We start from the raw sequence: 14,545 nt of genomic DNA, 5'->3' as shown, positions 1-14,545 counted from the left end.
ATTTTTAATGAAGATATTTGAAGAAAAAAATAAAATATCAGTACATAGGAAGCACCTTTCAACAAAAACATTCAATTTCATTATGGAATATAATAATATTTAATAAAATACTTAAAAAACTCAAAGATTGTTTTATCAAATATTAAAAATATATAATTTTATAAAAAAAGTTATAGTGAAAAATACTATAAGTAAAACTTGAATATTTCATTATAATTGTAAAAATATATATGTTCAAATTTGATGAAAATGTATAAAAAATTTGCACTTAATTTTGTTATATACTCAGATATGTAAGATATGTAAATACAGTTATAAATTTACAGTCCATTCTACTATAATATGTATAATATATTTTCATACAACAAAATCAAATGTTTCTTTTATATATTGTTCTTTATATTCCATAATATTTTAATTTGATGTATATAAAAATGATGAAAAATTTTTTGATAATAAAATTTGTATATAAAATTTAAAAAATATAATATAAAACTAGAACTTACATTTAGTCATAAAAACAAAGTAATAAAATTTGAATCTGATCAAAAGTTAGATTCATACTATTATTCATATTATTAAATATTTTTGTTCAATTATAATAATATTTAAAACCAGTAACAAAAATATTATAGAACATAAATATTTTCATAATAAGTAAATATTGGATATATTATGCAAATATTTTGCATAATAAGTAAATATATTCATCAAATATAATAATAAATTCTTTTACTGATACATCATAATGTGTATTAATTACAAAATTTTATAAAAATTATATTTATTTTAAATTAATAAATATATCATAGTAGAAAAGACTGTTTTTTTTTTTTTTTGAAAAAAATTTCATAATATGAAAAGAATATAATTATCATTAATACACATTAGAAAAATATCATATTTTTTTTACAAAAGGATTGACCAGCAATTCATCTTAGAAAATAAATTTACAGTAACAAATAATGAAATGTAAAGATATAATAATACATTATGAAAAAATTATTAATTCATTATAATTATATTATTAATTATTAATTTATAATAACCAATATTATTAATTTCTAAGGTGAGATGATAAATATTAATCAATGTATATTCTTAATTTAATGAAAATACAGAAAATGACATAATAACATCAATTTTACAGTCTTATCAAAACATTCCAAATTATTATTTTATATTGTATATTATAGTCATTTTTTTTAACAGTTCAAATTTATCACGTAATTAATTAAATCACTGTGTTTATGTATATATGTATATATCTCATACATTAATATAAACGATTCCTCCTTATTGATTTCAAGCTAGATAATCTATCTGTAGGCTCGAATAATTTACCATTCAATATTCATTAATATCTCATATTTATTTCATTATATTACTGTATTTTTCCATTTTGTTAAAAGTTATATAACTTTCAAAACATTTATGATGCGGAAAAAAAAATATTAGTAAAAAATTTATATTCAATTCTCTGTTTTTAAACTAGCTAACAACCACTGCTATAAAATCAAATATATATTGCAATAATTTGACTAGCATACTATAATTTATGTCGTGTACATTTTGTGCACGCAACAAATATAATATATGTGCAAATATTAACAATTTCTTATGTACATTATTCTTTAACGTACATATTATTGCATATACATATTGAGAATGCAATAAATACGCATGTACGTACGAATACATCATATTTGTGTTATCAATTTCATTATCTGTTTTATTAATGAAAATGCTAAGCACTGACTACTATTGCCATTATTTATCGTCTTGTACTTGCTTATAATAAAAAGAAAAGTACATTTCACATAAGAATATCTTATAGAACTAAATATTCTTTCAATAACAGCACTATTGAATAGCTAAACGGCAGTTACTAGCATAAATATGATAAATATGATAATGTAGAAAAAACAAAATAAACTCAAAAAAATATAGTCTGTAACATATTATAGTAAATATATTATTCACAATCATATCATTTATATCATTCTTTTATAAAATTTTATAGTAATCCTAACATATTAGAATTGTATAATAATGAAAATCTAAGCATTCTATATGATATATTTTTTCTTTCTTTAGTTAAATTTAAATGCTAGGAAAACATATTGTATGAATTCAATTGTATGAACTTTTCATTTTTAATAATATGAAAATTATTTAATAATTATATTATTATGACTTATTCGAATTACAACATTTGGAACAATCAAAACAACTAGTATGCTATCTCTTTGATGACCAAGATGCACGAGTACCACTGCCAAGACCACTTCCAATTATTCGATTTTCAAGCTGTGTTATAGTTTCTTGTAAGGCTCTTTTCTCCTTTAAAAGTAATTGTATATCTTCTTGTGCTGCACTTAAATGAGACTTTATTACATTAGATTCTTCTTTTATACGTATCAATTTTGCGTTTTCTTCTGATATTTTTTCCAAAGCATTGAGACGACTTCGAAGTTGTTCATTATCTAATTTTAACTGTTTACTAGACTGTCTTAAAACATTTAATTCCATTTCATGATTTATATTTTGAGCTATTTGAGTATCATTACTTGTGAGTGTCACAAGAGAATTACTTCTACTCAATAGGTTTACTAAAAATAAAATTTCATTTAATTAGATTAGATTAATAATAAAAATATATAATAAAATAATTTATAGTAATTTAACATAAAAATTGTGTGTTTCTAATAAAAAATTGCTTTGATAAATTAAGAAATTAAATATATTTTATTCAAAATAGATGATGAATAATTTTTATGATCTAAACTATTACTAAAAGATATTTTTACTAACTTATTTGTGAACAATAAGCAGTGTTATAAAACAACATAATAGTGTCTTATATTTTATATTTTTATACATTATTCACTCATGCTAATTTATAAATTGCATACTTCTTAAAAATTTTTAAGCATATATAATAAGCAAAAATTATTTTCTTTTAATTTGAAGAAAAGTAAAACATGCCTAATTAAATGCAAATCTAAAATTCTATTTATTTAAAATTTAGATTAAATAATATTAATAGATTAAACAATTATATCAAAGCAGCAAATGCTACTACTATTTTTCTAATTGTTTTATATAAATGCTCACATTAGAAAGGCCATCTGAATGCAGAGAATATAATTGCACAATGTATAATATTAATTTTAAAAAAATAAATAAATTTTTTAAAATTTGCCACTTAAATATACTCTTTATAAATGTACTTATAAAGTTATTTTACTACGCTATATTAAATACTATATTTCTTTTCATAAAAATAATAAGTGGCGAATAATAATAATAAAATAATCATTTTCTATTGTTACTTACCAACAGGTTCAATATGAAAAACTCCATTTGCATCTCGTATTATTTTTAGTTTTGCAATATTTAGATCTATAGGAATTGGTCCTGGCGAAGTTATATTATTCGGAGGACGATCTTCATTTAAGCGCAATGATATACTCTCTAAATATACCTACAATAAGAATATAATAAAATATAATAAAATAAAGTATTATAAAATAAAATAAAGTATCATAAAGAATCTTATTTAAAATATTAAAATTAATAAATGATATAATAAAATTCGATATACCTGCAATGGTATTGGTCTAGGTATAATTTCATCTTCAGTTAAGTCTGTAAGTCCACTTACTGAACTCATAGACAAGGCCATTGATATATTAGTAATTATAACTTCTAATTTATCTTCAAATAAATCCAAAACACTTTGTTTATTATGAACATCAATATTGCAAACATCTACATCTTGTTCAGTTATATTATTTTGATTTTCATTTCGAGATAAATATAGATTTTTATTATTTATAGTTCGACTTGCTTGAGACAATTTCCAAGAATCTGATTTGCATTTTAAATCATGATCCAAACGTAGTTTAATGCATGATCCACAATTAGAATCTGAAGGTAATTCAACCCAGCCTCGAGATCGTGCACTGAATTTTGTCTAATAAACAAAAAATATTGAAAAATATATATATATATATATAAATATATTGATATATATTTTGAACTATATTATAGATATATTTATATTTCTACAATTTAACAGTATTCTCTTATTTATTAATAAATTGATAATGTTTTAAGAAGACTATTCAGAAAAATAAAGCTATAAAAATAAATTTAAAATTATAAAAAATAAATTATAAGATCATAGAATCATATTCTTCAAATGTAATAATAATAATAATAATAATAATAAAAGATTATCTATATATATTAAATAAAAAAATAATATTTCCTAAGAACAATTTTTTAATATTAACTTTTCTTTTTATTATTAATATATTCAAGAATTTTAATATAAATATATATTCTACTTCTGTATAAATTTTTATTATATAATTATACTCATATAATTTTCATTATATTTAATTAAAAATTTAAGTATTATATATTATTTTTTATATATTATATATATATATATATATATATATATATATATATATATATATATATATATATATATATAAAATATTAGAATATTTATGTATATTAAATTAGAATATTTTTACATAAAAAGATTATTAAGATTTTATATATAATATTATATTGTGACATAAGAATATTTTCATTTTTTTACAGTTTATATAAATCTTAGAATATCTGCAAATTTATAAAAAATATATATATTTATAATAGCATTTAAAAGCTTCTCAAGTACATTCCAGCTAAGCATTATTTCATACCATGCTACATAAACTCATTACACTTTAAAAAGACATATTATAAAATAAAAGATCAAGCTTTTATTATAAAATTAAAAATATATACTTTAAAAATTATACAAACTTATATAATTACTTATATAACTTATATAATTCATTTATTTATATAAATAAAAATAATAAAATATTAATTTAATAAATATTGTTATATTACATATTGTTATATTATCTACAAATTTGTTCATTTATATATTAATAATTAAAATATAATAAATTAAGAAGTCAGAATTAAATTTATTAAATATTTTTTTTAATTTATATTATATAATTTAATTAAAATTTAATAATTATAATTATAATATAAAATAAAATCATAAATAAAAATATTTATATAAATGCATTTTGTACATTATCATGATATATATATATAATTAATTCAAAAGAAATAAATAAACATGCAATAAAATGTTCATAATACAAGGCACTTAATACAAATAAATATATAAATACTTTGCCAATACCTTTTTCTTGACCTGCCACAAGTGCCACATAAAAACATTCACAAGAGAAGGAGAGACGCAGGAGAAGCATGCAAAAAAGTTAAAGACAAACATTGTATAAATATACATATATAGTATAAAAATGTTTGTAATGTATGTGATATAAAGCTAGAAATAAAATTGAAAGTTTTGGCAAGTTTTGAAAGTATTTAATTAGAAATAAAATATTAATCATTAATATGTTCCAATGTAGAACTTCATACAAAAAAATTAAATATTTAATGTATGATTAAATTTCATACTTGAAACATTAATGAATTAATGAATGTAAGTTTAAGAATAATATTTCTATAGATTATTAAATTTGTATCAATTAAAATTATATCAAATCTATTATTAAATTTATACACAATAAAAAGCATTTTGTACAATATATAAGAAAAGTTAAAATTTTCTAAAATTTTAATATGATAGAAATACTAAAGAACAATACAATTTTGTCTGCCGCAATATTTAAAAATTTCAATATTTAAATCTATTTAATAATCAAAGTAGCATATTGTATGTAATCAGCAAACAAAAAAATCATTTAAAAGTATATCTTACCTGAAATTCGTCCCATGGGATAGATGAACATTCATCATTACCAATATTTGAAATCTGAATTTTAATTGAAGATGCATATCCAAAAGATTGTTGAATAAATTCAACTTTAGATAATTTGAATGTTATCATAGATACCTGAAAAAAATTATTGAGATATTTGATTAAAATGTTCAGAAATATTCGACTTTATATTTCATTATTGTAAAACAAAAACTTACAATATCTTTTCGTTTACATACACTGTCCATAGATTTTTCACTTTGAGTATCAGGAGTTTCTTCAACTACTTCACTAGCCTCTTCTACTGCTGCTACTCTAATTGAATTATCAACAGAAAACATAGTATCTAATTTTTCTTGATCTTGAAGACTAACTAAAACATAGTTTTCACTATCAGAACTAACATCACTTCTTATAGATACAGTATCACTACTTCCATCTTCTGGAGAAGCTTTTAAAGCTGAATCAATAGATGTCATTAAATTACTTAATCCTTTTTTCATAGAAGAAAGACCAACATTAAAATTATTAGGAATGAACGGTGTATTTGAAGATGAATCTCCTTTGTTATGTTTATGTGTGGTATCAAGAGCATACCGCAAGGGAGGTAATACTTTTTCTTCTTCTACACCAATACTTTGTCTATTGTGCATTATATTTTTTGTTTGTTGATCATGTTTATTCGTATCATTGTGTTTAAAGGTGACAACAGTTTGAGTTGGATTAGTAGAATGCATAAAATCCATTGATAACATCGATGATACATCACTTTGTGGCGTTATTATATCATTATTTATATTAATTTTTTTAGCATTACTCTCAATTCGTTCTGTACTTTGCCAAGGAATAGATGAACCTGCAATATCATCTGCTATGCTGGATGAATCAGGCATAACAGATTCTAAATCACCTCCAGAATTTTCTTTTCCAGGAGTATGCGATGGCATAACAAATGTTACTTCTACTTGAGGTATTAGTGCACCAATAACAAGTGAACTACCAGAATCGACTTTTAATATTTTATTAGAATCGATAGTTAGATATGTTGCCATTTCCGATAAAACTTCCGACAATCTCAATAAAAACAAATATTGATAATGATTTATCTGAACACTAACTAAATTGCTTATATATGCAAGACCATGAATGTCACCAGTAGATTTCTTTTCTGATGAATCTTTATCTAACGAATTCATCGTCATATAACACCATAAAGTTAGAGGAAATGCATCAAGAAATGGTACAGGACGGTTTTGTCCAACTGCACGGGCACCAAGAAAATCTCCCCAAACAGGTTCTAAATTACAACACCATACATCTTTAGCTTCAGTCCATAAAAGTTCTCGATGCAATTGACGAATTAATTCATTTACGGAATTACTACTAAAATTAGGTGGTGGATAACGAATATTATCAGTTCCTGTAATAAAAAAATATATTTAAAGTATATATATAAAATTAACAGAAAAAATATGCTGATATATAACTTTACCTGCACAATGTGCTAAAAATTTATCTGTAAGAACATGAAAATCGTTTGATCTATTTGGAAATTCTGTACTAAAAAACATCTGACCCATTTGAAAAGCATTTACACATTGTGCTAAATCTGCTCTTGAAGATCTTTCTGTACATCGAACATTTGTTATTGATGCTCTTGAAGTCTGAATGTGCAAAGATTTTGGTCTATCTTTTTGATTAGGATAATCTTGTGGACTTTCAAAAACTATCTGAAAATAATAAATTATATAATGAATATAAAAGTATGAAATTTTAAATTAATAATTTTATTAATAATTATTTAAATTAATAATTAATTTAAATAATTTTTAACACTTACTCTTGGAAGTATAGCTTCAATCTTAACATCAAAATACATTAAAGTAGTGGAAGTATATGTAGTTTGTTTATCCTTATTCATTAGAGAATAATACAAATTTAATGCAAAAGAATTAAACCATAAACAGGAAGAGACATCAAAATTTACTTGAATAGGATTTAGTTGTACATAAAATTTTGGTGGGGGCACTACAACAAATATAAAATATATAAAGTTCTAGATTAATATAAAATTTATAACCTAAATAAAAATTCAATAATAAATAACAAAAATATAATTATAAATTTACTTACATGGAAATGTAATATCACCAGGATAATAATAATATGTAAATTCAGCATGAACAATTGTAACATCTTCTGGAAGACAAAATTTATCTCTGTCACCTAAAAATATTTCAATAAAATATGATAGAAATATAAATATTTTTAATATACATGTGTTATGAATATATCATTCACATAATGTTATATATGGCAAAATGCAAATCACAATGATTGCATACAAATTTATATATATTTATATATATATCTATATAATATAATTCTTAAAATCTATAATGAATATAATAAATTTTTTTAAGAAACACAAAATATTCTATTTTTTTATTTATAACTGATATATATATATATATATATATATATATATATATTTCAAAGTTTTTACCTAGAAAAATATTAATTATTATAGTAAAATTAACTATTCTAAAAAAAGTAATAAAAATTTTATATAGGATATTTGCTTTAAAAAAGGAAATTATATTATGATTATATTTTATTATATCATGATTGCATTTTGGATTAATTATACATATATTATTAACTATTCATATGTTTAAAATTGTTATTAGAAATATTTCACACCATAATTATAAATTAATGCTTGATTATATAATATGTAAGATATACAATAACATAAAATATAGCAAAAAAAAACTTCTTAAAGATAAAACTATATTTAAATGATATTTTAATATAATATTAATATAAATGTACTACAACTATTTTGTAATCTGTACCTGATATATGTTTCTTCCTTGTTTGAGCTGTGCAATTATTAAACGAAATAATTATTGGTATTATATTATATTGGCTTTATTTAAAAAGGATTATTTAAAAAATAATCCTAATAACTAATTCAATTAAATTATAAAATTTACACACCTGTAACAAATTCTTTTGGTATAGGATTACGAGATGTTGTGGTTACTTTATATAAAGTGAAATCATCAATTCTTATTATAATACATGTTGTCATTAATTTAGCAAGCTGTTCTAAAATATAATTTTTTACTGGATTACCACTAGGATGTTGCGATTTTTTTTGTTCGTGAGTAGTTGCATTTATATTCTGAGATTGATTATTTTTTTCTAAATTTTCTCCTATACCTTTTGTATTATTAACTAAACAAAAATAAAAAAAATATATTTTATTCATATTCAAAAGCTATGATTAATGAAAATTTTAAAAACAAACCTGTAACATTTCCTTGACTTCTAATTAAAGGAGAATGTTGTGTTCTACCAGAATCAATAAGATCCATAAACTGACTTCGAAAAGAACTTAATGATTGTTGCAACCATTGACTATGAGGTGTAGCATTTTCTTTATATTTAGCCCAATGTTTTCTATCAGACATTGCTAAGTGATATGGATAATAGTCAATTTGAAAACTAACTAGTGAAATTTGTAATGCACCACCATCTTTTAAATCTGGATGAGAAGATCTACCATCTAAAAAAAAATAAAATAGTATTATGATTGTTATTGTTATTATTTATATTTACTTACTTCCAGCATCATCACATAAATGTAAATCAATTCTTTGACAAAGAAAATGATATGATGTTTCTACAACATCATATCTAGTGAAAATTTTAGAAATAGCAGTATTATATTGACTTTTAGTTCTTGATTGCTGAGATATTTGTGCTTGATATTCTGGTAATACCTTAAAATATGAAAATATAATTGAAAATTTTTATTTTTTACTTTTTTTTAATTTTACATTTACAAACCTCTAATTTTCTAGCTGCTTTAGTTTTACGTTCTAAAATTGTAGCTTTTTCTATTAGACCACCTAAAGAATCAATAAAATGAAGTGCTGCTTTAAGCTGAGAATCTGTCAAAACCCATAAGAGATCATCTAATATAAGAATCAGTCTTGATCCCATAACAAAACAATCTAAAATGTAATAATTATATAATTTTAATATACTTAAAAATGAAAAAAAATAACAAATATATATATATATTATTAAAATATTTTTAATATTGTTATTAAATATTTTTAACCTGATATTCTTTTTTTAATAGTGATTCGACAGCGTGCTTGATTTGTAAGTAAACGTAATGGTGTAAGATTTTTATCTTTAGTACTTTGTGCCTCTATCCTAACTGTCTGCCATTCTAATTCTTTAAAAATAAGTAATTGTCCACGATCAGGATCTTTTACTCTAGTAGTTCTCAAATCACATCGTTGCCAAGTTGCAGACTTTGACTCAACAATAATACGATTCATCTATAATAAAATAATTTTTTAATAATTTTTAAATAATATATTTAATATAATATATGAAATGAATATGAAAACATTTCTATAAAAAAATAAATCTATTTTGCTATGTACCTGAACTGAAGCAATAAATGCAGGACTTTTGAATGTAACTGATACTGTATTAACAGTTACTGTTATACCATCAATTACTTTATGTATAAAAGAATATTTTGCAGGACCAGTATATGAAGATAATCCTTGTGAAGAAGATAAATCTCTTAAATCTTCGCATGTTTCTACTTCTATATGAACTTCATCCAAACTCTATAAATATTAAAATTTAATCAAAATTTTCAAATAAAACAAGTATTAATTTATTACAATAAATTACAAAAATTTATTACAATAAATTTTTTGTATATTACAAATATACAAATATACAAATATTTTGTATATTGATAAATAATTGAAAAATATATAAAATTATATATAATGTATTTATATATAAAAATATTTATATATAAAATATTTACCAAAAAAATAGGAACACTTCTTAACTTGGTCCATTGTATACGAAATGAAACTTTATTGCACCAAGCATTTGTTAATCTAAGCCATGATGGCAATTCTAACAAATCGGTCAAAACTATTTCATCAAGTTCTAAGTTTGTCAATTCACCTTCTCCTTTAAATGTACTTAAATTTATTTTATCTGCTGATAAATTTTTAGTAAACCTATAAATTTATATAAATTCATGTTTATAATTTATATATATATATATATATATATATATATATATTATAATAATTTCCTAATGAAATATAACGTTTCTAGTACTTTTTATAATAAATTTGATATATTTATGTAAATTTACATTACATGTAACATGAAATGTAACATTAAAATACTTATAATAATAAATTTAAAAATGAAATAAATATAATAAAATTGATAAAAATTTTTTATCAAAATTTAATTATCTACATATTGTTCACAATTATGAATAAAGAAGAAATTATCACATTAATAATAATAATAATAATAATAATAAAAATAGTTAATAAAATAAATGAAATGATCTACAGGTAAAAATGTTTAACTTATTAAGGATAATATAATTTTTAACTATATTGAACTAAAAATAATGATACACTGATTTAATAATTTAACCATACAAATCATATAATTACCTCGATAAATGTTTTAATAATTGCTTTTTTATTAATGACACCATTTTTTATTTTCAATTAATTTCAAATAAATGGTTCAACATGATTAATTTGACACTATACATTTACAGTAATCACGAACGTTCATACATGCCACGATTGTCGATGACTGATGACTTTCGACTCAAGTAGTCAGTTAATAAGTAGATTACACTACTGAATTTTAGTTGTTTTTATTGGTTTTTTCCTCGATATTTTTCTTATTCAGAGTTTCTAATCTTTCAATTCTAGGATCAACAAAATATATCTAATTATATTTTTAATTATTTTAAATAATTTTATGAGTAAAGTTCATGAAAATAAAAATAAAATTGACCTATATTAACACATACCTTAATACATTTATTTAATGTTAAGTTAATTTCATTTGTACGCACACAAAATGTATTACAAAATTTATACGCAAATAAAATCTATTTGTTGATCACTCTTCAAATTACATCTTTAAATGTAATAAATAATGAAATAAATAAAATTAAAAATATGATATATGTAAAGTAGATAATATATAAAATAAAATTGAATTTTATATTAATCTATTTTAAAATATTTATACTTAGAAATCATAATACATACATGAAAAACTTAAAACATAAATGAGTAAATATATACTTACGATGAAAGTAGTAAATTGTTCCACTTATGACTTTATAAAGGAAAGATATTGTACACTTACATTCATGTCTAAAAATTTTTCTTCAATTTTTTAATTTTTTTGTAGTTTATAAGGAAAATTATTATATTATTTATAAAATTATTTCATATAAATAAATTCTCATTTTCCTATAACTTTTTCCAATATTAATGAATCAAATTGGTTAATCGTACATGTACATATATATTATAAAATTACGTATTATCTCATTTTTATAAATTTTGTTTTAAATTTTTTTAGATTTTAAGATTTTAATGAGATGTTATGCGGTGATATATTATAATTAAATTAATATATTATCACATATATAATAAATTATCATTATATAGTTGCAATTTATCGTACTCTTGTTTCAATTCTATGTTTCAATATAATCTAACCTAAAAAAATATTTTGTATTTTGTAATATTTTAATTCCAATACCAAATAAATATAATAATATATAGAAACTTTTATATAAAAAAGTTCCAAGTGAAATACATTAATATTAATAATATTTTGTGATTATATTTTGTAAATCATTTATAATTAATAACTTTATTATAATTTAATATACAGTGAAATAAATTAATTTCAATTAGTTCATTTCTGTCTTTTTGTAATTATCAAAAATGACCGAAAAAAATCGTAAGTATTTAAAAAATATTAAATTAATTAATATATGCTCATTATATTATCATAATTAATTTATTTTATTAATCTTATAGGAAATATATGTTTAACATTACCAAATAATATAACAAAACAAATTAGTACACATGAAAATAATGAACAACATATTATAAATTTCCTACAAAATGCATTACCTTCTTCTGATATAGGTTCAATAGCAGATGAATTAAGAAAAGTAAGATTTCTTTTAAAAGAAAAAAATAAAGAATAATATAAAAAATTTAATATTAAATTTAATATGCAATTTAAAATAATAAATATTTATATAAATTATTAAACATTTTATTTATTAATTATGGAGTAAAACATGATTATAATTATTTTATAGTCACTGATACTTGCAAAACATAGAAGTAAATGGGACAAAAAAAAAAAATGCAAAGGAAAATTATTAACTAATAGAAAACGAATGCAACTTGGTTTACGTAAAATTAGTTACAATAGTGATATGAAATATACAGATTTATTACCATTAAATAAATTATGGTTAAATTATATGCAACAAGTACTTGGGATTAAGTTTTTTACTAACATTCCAAGAGATCCTATTGATCCAAATTGGGAAAATATTAATCAACAATTAGTTAAAGTAGATTTTCATGGTGCTGAAATTTCAATTGTTGGATCAAAATGTCCTAGTTTGGTTGGATTAAAAGGCATAATAATTCAAGATACAAAACATACTTTCAAAATTTGTGGAACAGATAATATTATACGAAGTAATTTATATTTTTTCTATTATTTTTTTTCCTTATAATGAATGCAAATAATTTATATTTATTTTCAGCAATACCCAAAGATGTTATTATCATGAATATTTATTTAAAGGAAGTAAAATTAGAATTCTTTGGAAAAGATCTTTCTATACGACCTACTGAACGAACAATAAAAAAGTTTAAGTGTGGACGTATATATGAATTATAATAAAATCTATTACAAATTTTATTTGTAAAATTTGTGAAATAAAATTTTCAATATTTATAAATTAATTATATAATATATAAATTATTTCATTATTAAAAATGTGTTAATAGACAAAGTATATTTTTTAAAGAAATAAAAAAGAAGCATAAAGAAATACAAATTTTAATAAGTAAATTATTTATTGATATATTATTGATATAATATACTAAGCATAATAGTAACAATATAAAAATTTTAAATATCACATTTATTACTAATAAATTGTTTTACAAAAAATTTGTATCCTAATAAATTATAAAAAGATATACATAAAAATATAAAATTAATTTTTAAATTTTTATTATTAATTTAAAAAATATGTATTGTAAATTATATAGTTATTTATTAAAATAAATTTAATAATAAATATTTCAGGTTTTATACTGATTTTCAACATTTTATAAATGATTTTGATCATATATATATATATTAAATTGAAAAGAAAGTTCTTGCAGTTTTTAACTATTAAATTCAAATGCACACATCTTAGCTCAAATGAAACTTTAATAATCAAAATAAAGACTATTGCAATCAATGCACTTTTGCCAATGAGAAACAGTTTTATTATTCCAGTTAAATAAAATTCTGGAATTCTGGAAGTGGAATAGGAAAATTGTTTGAATTTGCTTCTTGTCCATTATGTTTTCAAAAAATCAGAAAAACTAATTTGAAAATAAAATTAATATCACATTTTCACAAAGCACTTTAAAAAATGCACTTTAAAATTATATACAATATATATACAAAATCAATGCAATTTAACACCAACTTAATCGAAACTAGAATTTTGATTTAAAATCAAAATAATAAAAATTATAAGGACTTTCTTTTTATATACACATATATATATATATATATATCATTAATTAATATTAGATT

At 20.3% G+C, this 14,545-nt stretch overlaps 2 protein-coding genes across 6 annotated transcripts; one reads left to right on the top strand and one right to left on the bottom strand.

Annotated features, from left to right (window-relative positions):
• Window positions 1–1,070: 1,070 nt before the first annotated feature.
• LOC107992833 (bridge-like lipid transfer protein family member 3A) lies at window positions 1,071–11,477 on the bottom strand. Of its 5 annotated transcripts, XM_062084547.1 has the most exons (19): window positions 11,338–11,477; window positions 10,680–10,881; window positions 10,279–10,470; window positions 9,945–10,170; window positions 9,668–9,834; window positions 9,441–9,600; window positions 9,126–9,383; window positions 8,813–9,052; window positions 8,668–8,694; window positions 7,943–8,035; window positions 7,650–7,837; window positions 7,302–7,539; window positions 6,028–7,229; window positions 5,810–5,944; window positions 5,225–5,236; window positions 3,608–3,979; window positions 3,340–3,487; window positions 3,118–3,131; window positions 2,432–2,612 (listed from the first exon to the last, which is right to left on the bottom strand). In XM_062084547.1, exons 1-19 carry the CDS (start codon window positions 11,379–11,381, stop codon window positions 2,610–2,612), a joined length of 3,921 nt encoding a protein of 1,306 aa, XP_061940531.1. In that variant the 5' UTR covers window positions 11,382–11,477; the 3' UTR covers window positions 2,432–2,609. The 5 variants fall into 5 exon arrangements, with proteins under 5 accessions (XP_016904403.1, XP_016904404.1, XP_016904405.1 ...); XM_017048914.3 differs by lacking the exon at window positions 3,118–3,131 and having other exon boundaries at window positions 1,071–2,612; XM_017048915.3 differs by lacking the exons at window positions 3,118–3,131; window positions 5,225–5,236 and having other exon boundaries at window positions 1,071–2,612.
• Window positions 11,478–12,521: 1,044 nt separating this feature from the next.
• LOC107992835 (ribonuclease P protein subunit p29) lies at window positions 12,522–14,035 on the top strand. Its single transcript, XM_017048917.3, has 4 exons — window positions 12,522–12,658; window positions 12,739–12,878; window positions 13,032–13,422; window positions 13,491–14,035. The coding sequence occupies exons 1-4, from the start codon at window positions 12,643–12,645 to the stop codon at window positions 13,625–13,627; spliced, it is 684 nt and encodes a 227-aa protein (XP_016904406.1). The 5' UTR covers window positions 12,522–12,642; the 3' UTR covers window positions 13,628–14,035.
• Window positions 14,036–14,545: the final 510 nt, after the last annotated feature.

Source organism: Apis cerana, linkage group LG1 (genome assembly GCF_029169275.1).
Source record: "Apis cerana isolate GH-2021 linkage group LG1, AcerK_1.0, whole genome shotgun sequence".
NCBI classification, from domain to species: Eukaryota; Metazoa; Arthropoda; class Insecta; order Hymenoptera; family Apidae; genus Apis; species Apis cerana.
Note: the sequence above shows the minus strand (reverse complement) of the source record. Positions and strands in the feature narration are given on the sequence as shown.

Coding starts and splice junctions, on each gene's coding strand:
- LOC107992833 (XM_017048914.3), bottom strand. CDS start 11,381: ATGGTGTCATTAATAAAAAAGCAATTATTAAAACATTTATCGAG. Junction 10,882..11,337: donor TTATTAAAACATTTATCGAG/GTAATTATATGA, acceptor ATAAATTTATAG/GTTTACTAAAAATTTATCAG. Junction 10,171..10,278: donor CATTTATTGCTTCAGTTCAG/GTACATAGCAAA, acceptor ATTTTATTATAG/ATGAATCGTATTATTGTTGA.
- LOC107992835 (XM_017048917.3), top strand. Junction 12,879..13,031: donor TAGCAGATGAATTAAGAAAA/GTAAGATTTCTT, acceptor ATTATTTTATAG/TCACTGATACTTGCAAAACA. Junction 13,423..13,490: donor AACAGATAATATTATACGAA/GTAATTTATATT, acceptor ATTTATTTTCAG/CAATACCCAAAGATGTTATT.